A 16791-nucleotide genomic window follows, 5' to 3' on the forward strand; every position below is an offset into this window, starting at 1 on the left:
ACCTGTCCTTTAAATCGGCTTCGGTACCCAATGACTGGAAGTTAGCTAATGTAACGCCGATATTTAAAAAGGGCTCTAGGGGTGATCCCGGCAAGTCTAACGTCGGTACCGGGCAAATTAGTTGAAACAATAGTAAAGAATAAAATTGTCAGACACATAGAAAAACATAAACTCTTGAGCAATAGTCAACATGGTTTCTGTAAAGGGAAATCGTGTCTTACTAATCTATTAGAGTTCTTTGAAGGGGTCAACAAACATGTGGACAAGGGGGATCCGGTGGACATAGTGTACTTAGATTTCCAGAAAGCCTTTGACAAGGTCCCTCACCAAAGGCTCTTGCGTAAATTAAGCTGTCATGGGATAAAAGGAAAGGTCCTTTCATGGATTGAGAACTGGTTGAAGGACAGGGAACAAAGGGTAGGAATTAATGGTAAATTCTCAGAATGGAGAGGGGTAACTAGTGGTGTTCCCCAAGGGTCAGTCCTAGGACCAATCCTATTCAATTTATTCATAAATGATCTGGAGAAAGGGGTAAACAGTGAGGTGGCAAAGTTTGCAGATGATACTAAACTACTCAAGATAGTTAAGACCAAAGCAGATTGTGAAGAACTTCAAAAAGATCTCACAAAACTAAGTGATTGGGCAACAAAATGGCAAATGAAATTTAATGTGGATAAATGTAAAGTAATGCACATTGGAAAAAATAACCCCAACTATACGTACAACATGATGGGGGCTAATTTAGCTACAACGAGTCAGGAAAAAGATCTTGGAGTTATCGTGGATAGTTCTCTGAAGATGTCCACGCAGTGTGCAGAGGCGGTCAAAAAAGCAAACAGGATGTTAGGAATCATTAAAAAGGGGATAGAGAATAAGACTGAGAATATATTATTGCCCTTATATAAATCCATGGTACGCCCACATCTCGAAAACTGTGTACAGATGTGGTCTCCTCACCTCAAAAAAGATATTCTAGCACTAGAAAAGGTTCAGAAAAGAGCAACTAAAATGATTAGGGGTTTAGAGAGGGTCCCATACGAGGAAAGATTAAAGAGGCTAGGACTCTTCAGCTTGGAAAAGAGAAGACTAAGGGGGGACATGATAGAGGTATATAAAATCATGAGTGATGTTGAGAAAGTGGATAAGGAAAAGTTATTTACTTATTCCCATAATACAAGAACTAGGGGTCACCAAATGAAATTAATAGGCATCAGGTTTAAAACAAATAAAAGGAAGTTCTTCTTCACGCAGCGCACAGTCAACTTGTGGAACTCCTTACCTGAGGAGGTTGTGAAGGCTAGGACTATAAAAATGTTTAAAAGGGGACTGGATAAATTCATGGTGGCTAAGTCCATAAATGGCTATTAGCCAGGCTGGGTAAGAATGGTGTCCCTAGCCTCTGTTCATCAGAGTATGGAGATGGATGGCAGGAGAGAGATCACTTGATCATTGCCTGTTAGGTTCACTCCCTCAGGGGCACCTGGCATTGGCCACTGTCGGTAGACAGATACTGGGCTAGATGGACCTTTGGTCTGACCCGGTACGGCCTTTCTTATGTTCTTATGTTCTTGTGCTAGACTAGCTCATTGGAATGATGTCACAGTTTCGTTAGCCGTTCAGCCTTAAGGGTCATCTTAGACACAAAAAAGAAGCTTGAACAAACGACCAGGGAGGAGTATAAAAATATTGCTCAGGCTGCAGGAGTGAAATCAGGAAGGCCAAATCACACTTGGAGTTGCAACTAGCAAGAGATGTTAGGAGTAACAAGAAGGGTTTCTTCAGGTATGTTAGCAACAGGAAGAAAGTCAAGGAAAGTGTGGGCCCCTTGCTGAATGAGGGAGGGAACCTAGTGACGGAGGATGTGGAGAAAGCTAGTGCACTCAATGCTTTTTTTGCCTCGGTCTGCACAGACAAGCTCAGCTCCCAGACGGCTGCACTGGGCAGCACGGTGTGGGAAGGAGGTGAGCAGCCCCCCCGTGGAGAAAGAACGGGTTTGGGGCTATTTAGGAAAGCTGGACGAGCCCACGTCCGTGGGGCCGGATGCGCTGCAGCCGAGGGTGCTGGGGGAGTTGGCGGATGCGAGTGCGGAGCCATTGGCCATGATCTCTGAGCGGGGCAGGTCCCGGCTGCCTGGGGCAAGGCCCAGGTGGGGCCCAGCTTTAGAAAGGGGCAGGAGGAGGCGGGGGGAGTGACCGGCCGCTCAGCCTCCCCTCCGCCCCGGCAGCTCCTGGAGCCGGGCCCAGGGGATCTGGGCTGGAGCTCTGGGCCCGAGGAGGGTGAGGAGGAGCCGGCAGCCGGGACCCGCCCGGGGCAGGTCGGGCCGGACCGAAGCCGAGACCCGGCTCCGGGGGGCGGGGGGGGGAGCGGGGGAGGTGAGAGATGCTGAGGAGATCCCGGGGGGGGCGGGGGGGGGCGCGGGGGATGTGCAAGATGCTGAGGCGATCCCGGGGGGGGAGCGGGGGGTTGTGAGAGATGCTGAGGAGATCCCGGGGGGCGGGGGGGGAGCGGGGGAGGTGAGAGATGCTGAGGAGATCCCGGGGGGGGGGAGCGGGGGGTTGTGAGAGATGCTGAGGAGATCCCGGGGGGGGGGAGCGGGGGGTTGTGAGAGATGCAGAGGAGATCCCGGCGGGGCGGGGGGGGGGGGTGGGGGGGTGAGAGATGCTGAGGAGATCCCGGGGGGGAGCGGGGGGAGGTGAGAGATGCTGAGGAGATCCCGGGGGGGGGGAGCGGGGGAGGTGAGAGATGCTGAGGAGATCCCGGGGGGGGGAGCGGGGGAGGTGAGAGATGCTGAGGAGATCCCGGGGGGGGGGGAGCGGGGGAGGTGAGAGATGCTGAGGAGATCCCGGCGGGGCGGGGGGGGGAGGGGGGGAGGTGAGAGATGCTGAGGAGATCCCGGGGGGGGGGCGCGGGGGAGGTGAGAGATGCTGAGGAGATCCGCGGGGGGGGGAGCGGGGGAGGTGAGAGATGCTGAGGAGATCCCGGGGGGGGGGGCGGGGAGGTGAGAGATGCTGAGGAGATCCCGGGGGGGGAGCGGGGGAGGTGAGAGATGCTGAGGAGATCCCGGGGGGGGAGCGGGGGAGGTGAGAGATGCTGAGGAGATCACGGGGGGGCGACCGGGGGAGGAGAGAGATGCTGAGGAGATCCCGGCGGGGCGGGGGGGGAGCGGGGGAGGTGAGAGATGCTGAGGAGATCCCGGGGGGGCGGGGGGGGTAGCGGGGGAGGTGAGAGATGCTGAGGAGATCCCGGGGGGGGGGAGCGGGGGCGGTGAGAGATGCTGAGGGGATCCCGGGGGGGGGAGCGGGGAGGTGAGAGATGCTGAGGAGATCCCGGGGGGGGGCGGGGGAGGTGAGAGATGCTGAGGAGATCCCGGGGGGGGGGAGCGGGGGAGGTGAGATGCTGAGGAGATCCCGGGGGGGGGGCGCGGGGGAGGTGAGAGATGCTGAGGAGATCCCGGGGGGGCGGGGGGGGAGCGGGGGAGGTGAGAGATGCTGAGGAGATCCCGCGGGGGGGGGAGAGCGGGGGCCGCGCTGTTCCCGCCGGCAGCGAAGGGCCTGACGCGGCTCCCGCCGGCTCTGGCCGGGGCCGAGCTCCGGGGCCCGGGCTGCGCGAGGGGCCGGTCAGGCGCACGCGCAGCCGGTCGGGCTCAGCGGCTCCGGGCCGGGCCCCGCGGGGGGGCTGCGCCCCGCACGTTGCCAGGTGACCGGAGCCGGGGTCAGAGGTCGATACGCGGGGGGGGGGGCAGGACCCAGAGGGACCCGGACGAATCCCGGCTCCGGGCGGGCGGCGGGAGGGAGGGACCGGCTCGTGCGCGGGGGGAGGGGTGGGGTCAGAGGCGCGGGGGAAAGCGGCCCGGCACCGCTGGAGCTACAGTGAGTGAGACAGGGCGGGCTCTGAGGCGCTCTCGCTACCCCATTGGCGGATGAGGACAAGGGGCGGGCTCTGAGGCGCTCTCGCTACCCCATTGGCGAATGAGGACAAGGGGCGGGCTCTGAGGGCGCTCTCGCTACCCCATTGGCGGATGAGGACAAGGGGCGGGCTCTGAGGGCGCTCTCGCTACCCCATTGGCGGATGAGGAAATGGGGCGGGCTCTGAGGGCGCTTTCGCTACCCCATTGGCGGATGAGGGAAAGGGGCGGGTACTGAGGGCGCTCTCTCTACCCCATTGGCGGATGAGGGAAAGGGGCGGGTACTGAGGGCGCTCTCACTACTCCATTGGCGGATGAGGGAAAGGGGCGGGCTCTGAGGGCGCTTTCGCTACCCCATTGGCGGATGAGGAAATGGGGCGGGCTCTGAGGTGCTCTCACTACCCCATTGGCGGATGAGGGAAAGGGGCGGGTACTGAGGGCGCTCTCGCTACCCCATTGGCGGATGAGGAAATAGGGCGGGTTCTGAGGGCGCTCTCGCTACCCCATTGGCGGATGAGGAAATGGGGCGGGCTCTGAGGGCGCTCTCGCTACCCCATTGGCGGATGACGGGAAGGACGGGCTCTGATTGGCGGAGAGGCCGGTTTCCGGTTCCGGTGGTTCTCTCGCGGCCCCGTTGCGCGGGGAGGCAGCAGCAGGATGGTGAGCGGCCTGCGGGGCCCATCCGAGCCCATCCCCCCCGCGGCTGGGCGGGTCCGGCCCCGGGCCCGGCGGGGCTAAGGCTCGGCCCGGGGGGCTGGAGACTGGGGGCCGCGACGGGCCCGGGCGGTTGGCTGGGGGGGGCCGGGGGGAGGTTGGCCGGGGAGGTGTCGAGGGGGGGGACGTGGCCCCGGAGGGGAGAGGGGCAGGCCCGGGGAGGGGGGGACTGGCTGGGGGGGGCCTGGTGGAGTGAGGGACCTGGCCCGGGGCAGGGCGGGGAGGGGGGACCGGCTTGGGGCGAGGGGGGGGCTGGGCCGGGGGGCAAGAAACAGGGTGGGGAGGGGGGACCGGAGGGGAGAGGGTCAGGCCCGGGGGGGGGGCTGGTGGAGTGAGGGGCCTGGCCCGGGGCAGGGTGTTGGGGGGACCGGCTTGGGCCGGCGGGGTGGGGGGGAGGGGGAGGTTGGCCCCGGGGAGGGGGAGGGCCGCCCCGCCCCGCCCCGCGGCTCTGACGCTCCCTCTCGCAGGTGCTGCTGCACGTGCTGTTCGAACACGCGGCCGGCTACGCGCTCTTCGCCGTGCGGGAGGTGGAGGAGATCAGCCTGCTGCTGCCCCAGGTGCGGAGCCGCGCTCGCCTGCCCGTCTGCCGCCGCCACGTGGGTGGCCCGGCCCCAGGCCGCGCCCCTCTGCCGTGGGGAATTGGGGGTTATTCTCCTCCTGCTGCCCCGGCTCCGTCCCCTTAGACCCCGGGGTGCTGGAGCCACTCGTGGGTTCCCCCTGGAGCAGGGCCAGTGGGTCCCCACGTGCCTGGCGGGGCCCAGCTCTCAGCTGGATGGGCCCCGGGAGGTTTCGGGGTCTCCTTGGGGAGCCCCTTCCTAGGCTTGTCACTGCGTATGGGGAACACGTGCTCCCTGAGCTGACCTTGGTGCCTGGCCCAACGGGGGCTTTCCCCATCTGTCCCTGGCCTCCCCAGGGGTTGTTGGGGGGAGGGAAAGCCGCCGAGGTGGGTCCTGGCAGGGGGGCCGAGATGCGTAAGCCCAGGTGCATGGAGGGGGGCTGCTGGGAGTGGGATTGTCCCATGGCAGTAGGACCCAGAGGTCGCTCTGGGCTGCGTGGGGGCCCAGCCAATGGGGCTGAGCCTCTGTTCTGTGAGGCAGGCTCCTGGCGAGTGCAGTGATGAACATCAGAGATCTGTCAATCCACTGAAAGCAGTGATGTCACGCTGTGTCTGAGCACTCGGGGCCCTGCCAACGTGGGAGGTATTTGCAGCTACGCTGCTCCCAGGGTGCTTGTGATTGGAGCTGGGGCTGGGTTACAGCCAGGTCCCAGCATGCAGTGTCCCCGAGGGATCTTACAGAGAAGCCGTGTGTGTTGGGGCTGCAGCCTGTGCTTTAGCCGCGTTACTCACGGGGGCTTTGTGCTCAGTCAGTATATGTGCTGCTGGGCCCCATGCTGGCCCCCCTGCGGGGTTGGGGTCCCAGGTTGCCCTGTGTGATACTCACCCGCTGCCCTGTGGCCCCTTCCAGGTGGAGGAGAGCATCCTGAACATCGGCAAGTTCCACAGCATCGTCAGACTGGTGGCCTTCTCCCCGTTCAAATCTGCCCAGAGTGCCTTGGAGAATGTCAATGCCATCTCGGAAGGTGAGGCTGGGCTCGCGGCTGCTGCCCTTTGGGCTGGCAACAGCCTCGGAGACTTGCTGCCCTGTAGCTGCACAGCCCATTAACATCTCCCTCTTCCCGGGGCAGGGATTCTCCATGAGGACCTCAGGCTGCTGCTGGAGACCAACCTGCCAGCCAAGAAGAAGAAAACGTTGCTGGGAGTCAGCGATGCCAAGATCGGGGCTGCCGTCCAGGAGGAGCTGGGCTACCAGTGCCAGACTGGAGGGGTCGTGGCAGAGATCACGCGAGGTGAGAGGAGACGGGGGCTTTAGTAAGGCCTGGAGATGTCAGCCGGCCCCCTGGGGGTGATACGCCTGGGTCTGTCCCCCAGTGTCCTGTTTGCGTTGGAGCGGAGGTGATGGGATATTAAGGGGACCCCAATGCTCACGCCTTGGCTTGTCCCGGGGGCGGGCAGGGGCTCAGTGCTCACTCCAGGCTGCCCTCGCTCCGTGGCTCGTCCCGGGGGCGGGCGGGCGGGGGCTCAGTGCTCACTCCAGGCTGCCCTCGCTCCGTGGCTCGTCCCGGGGGCGGGCGGGCGGGGGCTCGGTGCTCACTCCAGGCTGCCCTCGCTCCGTGGCTCGTCCCGGGGGCGGGCGGGCAGGGACGGTGCTCACTCCAGGCTGCCCTCGCTCCTTGGCTTGTCCCGGGGGCGGGCGGGCGGGGGCGGTGCTCACTCCAGGCTGCCCTCACACAGTGGCTCAACGCGGGGGCGGGCGGGCACGGGCGCGGTGCTCACTCCAGGCTGCTCTCGCTCGGTGGCTCATCCCGGGGGCGGGCGGGCAGGGGCTCGGTGCTCACTCCAGGCTGCCCTCACTCCGTGGCTAGTCCCGGGGGCGGGCGGGCGGGGGCTCGGTGCTCACTCCAGGCTGCTCTCGCTCTGTGGCTCATCCCGGGGGCGGGCGGGCGGGGGCTCGGTGCTCACTCCAGGCTGCCCTCACTCCGTGGCTTGTCCCGGGGGCGGGCGGGCAGGGGCTCGGTGCTCACTCCAGGCTGCCCTCGCTCCGTGGCTCGTCCCGGGGGCGGGCGGGCAGGGGCTCGGTGCTCACTCCAGGCTGCTCTCGCTCTGTGGCTCATCCCGGGGGCGGGCGGGCAGGGGCTCGGTGCTCACTCCAGGCTGCCCTCACTCCGTGGCTTGTCCCGGGGGCGGGCGGGCGGGGGCTCGGTGCTCACTCCAGGCTGCACTCGCACATAGGCTCATCCCGGGGGCGGGCGGGCGGGGGCTCGGTGCTCACTCCAGGCTGCCCTCACTCCGTGGCTTGTCCCGGGGGCGGGCGGGCAGGGGCTCGGTGCTCACTCCAGGCTGCCCTCGCTCCGTGGCTCGTCCCGGGGGCGGGCGGGCAGGGGCTCGGTGCTCACTCCAGGCTGCCCTCGCTCCGTGGCTTGTCCCTGGGGCGGGCAGGGGCTCGGTGCTCACTCCAGGCTGCCCTCGCTCCTTGGCTGGTCCTGGGGGCGGGCGGGGGCTCGGTGCTCACTCCAGGCTGCCCTCGCTCCGTGGCTTGTCCCGGGGGCGGGCGGGCGGGGGCTCGGTGCTCACTCCAGGCTGCCCTTGCTCCGTGGCTCGTCCCGGGGGCGGGCGGGGGCTCGGTGCTCACTCCAGGCTGCCCTCGCTCCGTGGCTCGTCCCGGGGGCGGGCGGGGGCTCGGTGCTCACTCCAGGCTGCTCTCGCTCCGTGGCTTGTCCCCGGGGCGGGCGGGGGCTCGGTGCTCACTCCAGGCTGCCCTCGCTCCGTGGCTCGTCCCGGGGGCGGGCGGGCAGGGGCTCGGTGCTCACTCCAGGCTGCCCTCGCTCTGTGGCTCGTCCCTGGGGCGGGCGGGGGCTCGGTGCTCACTCCAGGCTGCCCTCGCTCCGTGGCTCGTCCCTGGGGCGGGCGGGGGCTTGGTGCTCACTCCAGGCTGCCCTCGCTCCGTGGCTCGTCCCTGGGGCGGGCGGGGGCTCGGTGCTCACTCCAGGCTGCCCTCGCTCCGTGGCTCGTCCCGGGGGCGGGCAGGGGCTCGGTGCTCACCAGATGTTCTGTGCCTGCAGGGATCCGCCTGCACTTCCACATCCTGGTGAAGGGTCTCACTGCCCAGTCGGCCTCCAAGGCGCAGCTGGGCCTGGGGCACAGCTACTCACGTGCCAAAGTGAAATTCAACGTCAACAGAGTTGACAACATGATCATCCAGTCCATCAGCCTGCTGGACCAGCTGGACAAGGACATCAACACCTTCTCCATGCGCGTCAGGTGAGGGCTCTCTGAGCCGCGGGGTCGGGGGTAGCGCTGTGTGCAGAGAACACTTCTGCCCTGAACGGCATGGGGGGTTAGTGTGGAGCCCGGGCGTCGTCTCCTCCCCGTGCTTACCGCAGGCAGCGCGACGCCCACCGCTGACTGCATAGAAAGGGGAGGAAGAACATCTGCCCTGCATACACCCCAGCCAGGGAGCCTGTGACCTGGGCTGTCTTGTTAGCAGGGAGACACTGCTGCGGGGGAGGAGATGGCAGGTCCATCATCTCCCCTCCCTGACTGCTCCCCTCTGGCCTCCTGCAGAGAGTGGTACGGGTATCACTTCCCAGAGCTCGTCAAGATTGTGAGTGACAACTACACCTACTGCCGCCTGGCCAAGTGCATCGGGAACCGCAAGGAGCTGAGCGAGGAGAGGCTGGAGGCGCTGGAGGAGATTGTGATGGACAGCGCCAAGGCCCAGGCTATTCTGGATGCCTCTCGGTCATCCATGGGTTAGCAGCACTTCTAAAATTATCCTGAGGGCTGGAGGGTGGGTCTCCAGTGCTGGCACCGGGGTCCCTGCACTGGGGTCTGAGGGCTCATGGGGTATATGTGGTGGGGGGGTCTCTAGTGCTGGCACTGGGGTCTGAGGGCTCATGGGATGTGGGTGACGGGGGGGAGGGACAGATCAGTAGTGCTGGCACTGGGGTCTCTGCACGGGGTCTGAGGGCTCATGGGGTGTATATATATGTGTGGGGGGGGACAGGTCTCTAGTGCTGGCACTGGGGTCTCTGCACGGGGTCTGAGGGCTCATGGGGTATATGTGGGGGGGTCTCTAGTGCTGGCACTGGGGTCTGAGGGCTCATGGGATGTGGGTGACGGGGGGGAGGGACAGATCAGTAGTGCTGGCACTGGGGTCCCTGCACCGGGGTCTGAGGGCTCATGGGATGTGTGTGTGGGGGAGGGACAGATCAGTAGTGCTGGCACTGGGGTCTGAGGGCTCAGTATGTTGCACGTGGCTCGCAGTGTGTGTGGGTGGGGGGCAGAGCTGCTCTGGGCTCCCCATATCATCTGACCTGTTCCTTCTTGATTAGGAAATCCATTGGCCAGAGGCTGATGGGGAGGGGCGGGGGCTCAGGGGAGGAATTCTCTCCCCAATCCCATTGGCTAGTACTGGCCGCGGTTGGCGGGGAGGCTCAGGACTCTGACCGGCTGCTTCTCTTGGGGGTGGCGGTTCCTAGGTTGCAGCGCCCCCCGGGGGTCGCCCTGGCCCAGTGTCGTGCGCTGACATCTGCTCTCTGCAGGGATGGATATCTCCCCCATTGACCTCATCAACATCGAGAGCTTCTCCAGCCGGGTGATCTCGCTGTCCGAGTACCGCAAGGGCCTGCAGGAGTATCTGCGCTCCAAGATGGGCCAGGTGGCGCCCAGTCTCTCTGCCCTCATCGGAGAAGTGGTGAGTGGCCAGGGGCAGGGGTGGTCTGTGCTCCCCCAGGCCACAGAAATGATGTTCTAGTGTGAATCTGTCAATCCACTGAGCTCTGTGCTGAGACGCGGTCACTGCTGATCCGTGCCCTGGGGAGCCTGCCCATACTGGCCCCCAAGCTGTGCCCAGGTGGCACCGAATGCAGCATTGCATGCTGGGGCCTGTAGTCCCCTCGGCTCTCACCACCCTGCTTGTCTCCTTGGCGTCTCTGCAGGTGGGCGCCCGCCTGATCTCCCACGCCGGCAGCCTGACAAACCTGGCCAAGTACCCGGCCTCAACGGTGCAGATCCTGGGGGCGGAGAAGGCCCTCTTCAGGTACAGCTGCAAGGTGGTCGTGGTGATGGCAGGCTCCTGGGCCGCTGGGCTTGACACGTTGGCCAGACATGGCTGCATGCGTCAGTGATAAACCAGCCCCAGTCTCTGAGCGACCACCGAGGCTTTTCCTTCGCTCTTGCTGAACGGTTGGGTCCTGGTGCTGGGTCTGTCAAGGGAACCCATGCGGCAGGTTAGCTATTCTGATCACTGGCCGGGGGGAGTGACGGACAGAGTCTGAGAGAGACTAGTGCCAGCCATGCAGGGCTAGCAGGGAGGTGACCAGCACCTGGCCTGGATTTCAGGCCTGGCTGTCACATGTATCTGACTCCTGGGAAGGAGACGGGGCCAGGCAGCTTCTGCTGCAGCTGGGATGTTGGGTACTGGTGGACCACGGCTCCCCCAGGCTCCATAGTCAGTGCTGCTCCAGGGTGACTGCCAGCTGCCTTCTGGTCACAGGGAAAGCTGCTCTCGTTGTTCCTGTCATCTGCCAGCTGTGTGAGGAGTGCGACGCCTTCTGGCTCTCAGCGTCTGGCAGAGCTAGTGCCTTAGCTGCAGTTCTGCTGCTTTCTGGGGGTGCAGGAAGGAGCAGAGCTGGGTGGTTTGGGGGGGGGTGGCGGCCGTCAGACCCACAGTACGGCTGCAGCCACCTAGGTGCGTTCACCCCCCAGAGCACTGGGCTGCTGCATTGTACCAGGCCAAGCAGGTTGGATTGGGTTGGCAGTGTCTGGCCAGAGGCCGCTCGCCAGGCCCAGCAGGATCAGGGCTCCAGAGCAACCTTCATTCCCATACTTGTTCCAGGGCCTTGAAGACTCGTGGCAACACCCCGAAGTACGGGCTGATATTCCACTCCACCTTCATTGGGCGAGCAGCTACCCGGAACAAGGGGCGCATCTCCCGCTACCTGGCCAACAAGTGCACCATCGCCTCCAGGATAGACTGCTTCTCAGGTGCCGCTTTCACCCGAGCCCCTGCCAAGCCCGGCTGGGGGAGGGTCCTGCCTGGGCGCTGTCCCTCCAGTGGCACGAGACACTGAGCTGGAGGCCAGTGGAGTGTCAGTCACACAAATCCCAGCGGCTTCTGCAATGATGGGAATATTTTTCGTCAACAGCATTTCACGTGGTGAATGGTGACACCTGTTTTCTGAGCAAAGCCGGCTCTGGGGCTGGGAAACGGGGGGCTGCCAGCTGGATGGCAGGGATTGATGGGGAGTGGGCAGCTGGCTGTGAATGGGGTGGGTTGGCTTTGCTGTAGCTAGTAGCCTGTCATTCACGCTGCCCCCTCTCTGCAGATGTCCCGACGAGCGTCTTTGGGGACAAGCTCCGGGAGCAGGTTGAGGAGCGCCTGGCCTTCTACGAGACAGGGGAGCCTCCCCGCAAGAATCTGGATGTCATGAAGGAGGCCATGGTGGAGGTGAGGGGGCTGGGAGAGGGCCTGAGGTGCTGCAGGACTCCTGGGTGGGTGCCGGACATGATGTGAAATTTCCTGCCTGACCGACTGCTGGAGGCAAAAACTGATTTAATGAGGCTGATCCGACACCTCGGGAGTGGGGAGCCCGGCCTGCCTGTCACGATGGTCTGTATTGTCAGTGCTGATGGAGCCTCCGTTGTCCCTTTGCCAGGCTACCGAGGTGGCTGCCGAAATCAAAAAGAAAGAGAAGAAAAAGAAGAAGCGGGAGAAGAAGCGGCTGGAAGCCTTGGCAGTGGCAGCAGCTGCTGAGGAAGCCGAGAACTCTGTGCTGGAGACAACCATGGAGGCAGAGGTAAAGAACCAGGAATGCGCCCTAGGGCCTAGGCTGGCTGCAGAGGCCCTCACGCTGCTCTCTGATGGGGAGGCCTGGACCTGGTATTTCCATCACGACTTGTGTGCTCCAGGCAGGTCCGGTCCGAAGTCTCACCCAGCAGAGGGAGAGGAGGCGGCTCGGGTCCACTGCCTGCCTAGGGAGCTTGGAACGATGCAGTTTCCTGGCTTCAATTCTGCCCCTGCGTACAGCAGCAAAAGGCAGAGGCGGGTGGCTCTGGGAATTGCTGAGTGGTGCAGTGGGGCCTGGGCCTCAGCTCCAGAGTGTCTGTCGGCCTGCAGCTCAGACAGATGCTCTGAGCCCCCACGACACCCAAGGCAATGCCTCCGATTGCACAGATCTGGCCTGCAGGCTTTAATCAGTGCAAGGGCTGACCGGTCCAGGGGCGTAACGTGGGAATATAGCTCCTAGGTTAAATATAGCAGCCCGCGTTAAATGCGTTTTGGTCTCTGGTGTTTCCCATGAGTCTGGGCAGTGCAGTGCTGGCCTCAGGCTTCTAGCTCTGCAGGTTTGCAGCTGCCCAGAGCATGAGCCGGGGAAGACAGTTGCTCAAGGCCAGAGGGTTTTAATTTCTTGGGTAAAGATTTAAAATAGGGCTGGTTGTGTCCAGTTGCGAGTCCGTCCTTCAGGCTGCCCCACTGAGCCCATGTCGTGGGCAGAACCCCAGCAATGGTGTGCACTGGGAAGCTGGGGGTGTCCCCCCCCATCATCATAGCTAAGCCCCCCAGCACTGTACGTTTGCCTATGATAACGGTTGTGTGCTCTCCCTGGGGTGACTGGTCTGGCTCTGCCGCCTCCGCGTGCTAGATTACCCCACGGGGCCCATTACAACCCCTGTCCTAAAAACCTCTGCCTGCAGACTCAGGCTGGCGACACTGTTAATTGGCCTGCCCTATAGGGTTGCAAAGGAAGAGTTTGAGGACAAGGGAGAATGCAGCTGGAGCCCCAGTGAGCTCGCACAGCCTGCTCGTGGGTCCGTGTCCTGCCTCCACAGGGAATGTACCTGGGGTGCACGTCTCCCTCTAGTGACTGGAGCTCCTGGAGGGCCCAAGTCCTGGCTGCAGGGGATGATGTCCCAGAGCCCAGGCGCTCTGGGGCCGACGCGCTGGGCAGTCCTGTGATTGAATGGCAGATGCAGTGTGAAGCAGCCACTGGCTGCCAGGTTTCAGATCCTCAGGCAGGGCAGCCAGCACATGGCAGGGAGTGAGGAGAAAGCAAAGGGAACAGTGGGCTGGGACCACCAGACCTTGCTCGGGCTGCCTGATGTGTGGCCGCTATCCTGGGCTGTGTGAAATGGGCTGGTCCTAGTCCTGGCCAGCCTCCTCTCAGCTGCCGCTCTCCATGTTGGGCTGTGGCTCTGAGGGGACTTGCTAGGGGATGTGGCCTAGAAACCCACATGTCCACACAGCAGAGGCATCAGCCAATGCCAGCCTCTGCAGAGCACTGCACTTTAGCCCAGGGAATGCCTGAGCTGCTCCGCAGGGCCCTCCGGCACCAGCAGGGCGTGGGCCTGTGAGCGCTACACCCCAGGGGGTTCACAGGGCCCCTCTAACCCCCCCTCTCTGCTCCAGGAAAACGACACAGAGCCCAAGAAGAAGAAAAAGAAGCGGCACCAGGAGACCTCGCTGGACGAGAACGGGCTGGCAGAGCCGCCCTTGCCCAAGAAGCAGAAGAAACTGGCCCAGGAAGAGCCCCCCCAGTCAGACAAGAAGAAGAAGAAGAAGAGAAAGGTCCAGGAGGAGGATTAGCAGGGGCGTTACCAGGCCGTGCCGGGGGACCTGCGCTGCAGCAGCACAGGCTGCCCAGCACCCAGACAGTGGCAGGACACTTACCTTTCCCGGCTCTCTAAAACTTTTGCTTCTTGTCCAGCATTTCAAGGCAGCTGCGTGTCTTAGAATGTACCCAGCCAGAGCAGCCCACGTTACATGCGTTTTGGTCTCTGGCGTCTCCCATGAGTCTGGGCAGAACTTCCAGTGCTGGGCTCGATTCACGGCACGTCGGGCTGTGTCTAGCCACTGGTTTGACGTGGCCGAGACAGTTATTCCTTGGAGCGCGTCTGGCCTGGGACCGTGGAGCCTGCACCTCTGGAGCTGCCTGCGTTGGGCTGTTCCGTTCTCGGGCGGCTGTGGCAGTGTGCGCTCCCACTAGACAGTGCCGCCTCCCCTCTGCACTGCAGAGGCCAGCTGGACCAGGGACCAGTGCTTGTGTTTCTGTTCAAGCCTTGAGCTCCGTCCTCTGCACAGGGTGTTACTGCGGAAGCAGAGGGAGTGGAACGACCTCCTGGCCCTACCTGTGACTGAAATCAAACTTCCACTAACAATAAATGTCTCAAGCTTTTCAAGCCTCGGTTTGTTTTTAAGAGCAAGACTTCCCTGTGCTGCCGCAGCTCGGCCTGGCCTCTGGCTTCTAGCTCTGCAGGTTTGCAGCTGCCCAGAGCATGAGCCGGGGAAGACAGTTGCTCAAGGCCAGAGGGTTTTAATTTCTTGGGTAAAGATTTAAAATAGGGCTGGTTGTGTCCAGTTGCGAGTCCGTCCTTCAGGCTGCCCCACTGAGCCCATGTCGTGGGCAGGACTCCAGCAATGGTGTGCACTGGGAAGCTGGGGGTGTCCCCCCCCCATCATCATAGCTAAGCCCCCCAGCACTGTACGTTTGCCTATGATAACGGTTGTGTGCTCTCCCTGGGGTGACTGGTCTGGCTCTGCCGCCTCCCCGTGCTAGATTACCCCACGGGGCCCTTTACAACCCCTGTCCTAAAAACCAAGCAAGGGGGAGAGGATAAAACCTCAGTAGGATTGGGGGGGGGGGGGTTCAGAGATGACCAGAAGCTGGAAATGAGCAGTTTGGTTTTGTCTATGTTTGTTGACAGCAGAGACAGGTCCCTTTGCTTAACTCTTCAATTCTCCTCCCCGTGGCCGCAGTGGTGCTCCCTCCCTGAGCCAGGAGGGCAGAGGACGGCCTGCTTTCTCCCTGGCAGGGAGGGTGAGCAGGTGTTAAGGGCTGTTGCACCCAGTTTGAGACAGCACATCCCCAGCCTCAGGGCCAATGAGCAGGCCCGGCCTTCCCGTTTTCCCCCCATTTTCTCCAACATCTGGGTTCTAGCCACTGCTGCCTAGAACGCCCCCCGAAATGGTGGAATTGATCAGAAGTGGCATCCAGCACTGTCTGTGTTAGATGCCATGGAGGTGGGCAGGTTTTCAAACACCTCTATCCCCTGCGATGGCTGGGGTCTCAGTCCCTGGTTGATCGCAGGATGACTATGAGTAGGCAATGTGATGTGGCCGTTAAAAAAGCTAATGCGGTCTTGGGATGCATTAGGCGAGGTATTTCTAGTAGGGATAAGGAGGTGCTAGTCCCGTTATACAAGGCGTTGGTGAGACCTCATTTGAAGTACTGTGTGCAGTTTTGATCTCCCATGTTTAAGAAGGATGAACTCAAACTGGAACGGGTACAAAGAAGGGCCACTAGAATGATCCGAGGAATGGAAAGCCTGTCGTATGAAAGGAGACTTGAGGAGCTCGGTTTGTTTTCCTTAACCAAAAGAAGGTTGAGAGGAGATATGATTGCTCTCTTTAATATATCAGAGGGATAAATACCAGGGAGGGAGAGGAATTATTTCAGCTCAGTACTGATGTGGACACGAGAACAAATGGATATAAATTGGCAGTCGGGAAGTTTAGGCTTGAAATTAGACGAAGGTTTCTAACCATCAGGGGAGTGAAATTCTGGAACAGCCTACCGAGGGAAACAGTGGGGGCGAAGGACCTCTCTGGCTTTAAGATTAAGCTTGATAAGTTTATGGAGGGAATGGTTTGATAGGATAACGTGATTTAGTCAATAGGTCAATAACGTGCGACCACTGGTAATTAGTACCGAGGGTCAATGTTGGGATATTGAAAGTCTTTTTCCTGAGTGTCTGGCTGGAGAGTCTTGCCCGCATGCTCGGGGTTCAGCTGATCGCCATATTTGGGGTCGGGAAGGAATTTTCCTCCAGGGTAGATTGGCAGTGGCCCTGGAGGTTTTTCGCCTTCCTCCACAGCATGGGGCAGGGGTCGCTTGCTGGAGGATTATCTGCTACTTGAAGTCTTTAAATCAGGATTTGGGGACTTCAACAGCTGAGTCAAGGGAGAGAATTAGTTCAGGAGTGGGTGGGTCAGCTTTTGTGGCCTGCATCTTGCGGGAGGTCAGACTAGATGATCATAATGGTCCCTTCTGATCTTAAGTTCTATGATTCACCTCAGTCTCTGCCTGTCCCCCAGAACAGTCTAGACACCTGAGAACCAATCTCAGCCTAACTAAAATCGCTGGGTTCAGCAGCAGGGAGCCAGGTCCCAGTTAATGGTGTGAAAGCAGGAGCACAGACTGGCTGATCTCAGGGGCCCTTTTGGCCTTATCTGCCGCCAGGCGTGTGTAGTTTTATAGCTGTTGTCACTGCCTGCTGGTTTCCCATCTGAATCTCCCTGGCTTGGGCCTGTGTCATGTGTGATCAGAGCTAACTGTAACTGCTGCTATTCAGGTCGCTGCCGCTCAAAGATGGCACAGCAAAAAGCAGGGGCCAGAGGGCTGAAGGGGGGTGGGGGAATCAGACAGCGGTTGTGACTCGAGGCTCTGGGGCACCACACGTTTGTTTCAATTCTTAGCTTTGAGCCAGGCCTGGGGGTGTTTTGACAAAACGCAGAGCAGCTGTTAAAACCAGTGCTGCTGAGAGCCCCTGGCCGGCTGCCTGAGCTCTGCTCCCCAGGGGGAAGGTGGCAAGGGGATGGAAAGAGGCCTGGGTT

The 16791-nt window shown here is 61.6% G+C and overlaps 1 protein-coding gene and 3 non-coding genes across 4 annotated transcripts; all 4 read left to right on the forward strand.

Moving 5' to 3' along the window:
• The first annotated feature begins 4427 nt into the window (after positions 1–4427).
• On the forward strand, positions 4428–14353 carry LOC123372078 (nucleolar protein 56-like). The gene is made up of 12 exons (XM_045020059.1): positions 4428–4564; positions 5086–5175; positions 6085–6199; positions 6305–6466; positions 8240–8438; positions 8742–8929; positions 9722–9873; positions 10118–10218; positions 11017–11165; positions 11507–11628; positions 11837–11977; positions 13588–14353. The coding sequence occupies exons 1-12, from the start codon at positions 4562–4564 to the stop codon at positions 13762–13764; spliced, it is 1599 nt and encodes a 532-aa protein (XP_044875994.1). The 5' UTR covers positions 4428–4561; the 3' UTR covers positions 13765–14353.
• Positions 8539–8674, forward strand: LOC123372093. The gene has a single exon (XR_006580093.1). It is a non-coding gene; the product is annotated as a small nucleolar RNA SNORA51 (small nucleolar RNA).
• Positions 11296–11366, forward strand: LOC123372090. Its single transcript, XR_006580090.1, has one exon. It is a non-coding gene; the product is annotated as a small nucleolar RNA SNORD56 (small nucleolar RNA).
• On the forward strand, positions 11681–11749 carry LOC123372088. Its single transcript, XR_006580088.1, has one exon. It is a non-coding gene; the product is annotated as a small nucleolar RNA SNORD57 (small nucleolar RNA).
• Positions 14354–16791: the final 2438 nt, after the last annotated feature.

Source organism: Mauremys mutica, chromosome 5, assembly GCF_020497125.1.
Source record: "Mauremys mutica isolate MM-2020 ecotype Southern chromosome 5, ASM2049712v1, whole genome shotgun sequence".
Lineage (NCBI taxonomy): Eukaryota > Metazoa > Chordata > Testudines > Geoemydidae > Mauremys > Mauremys mutica.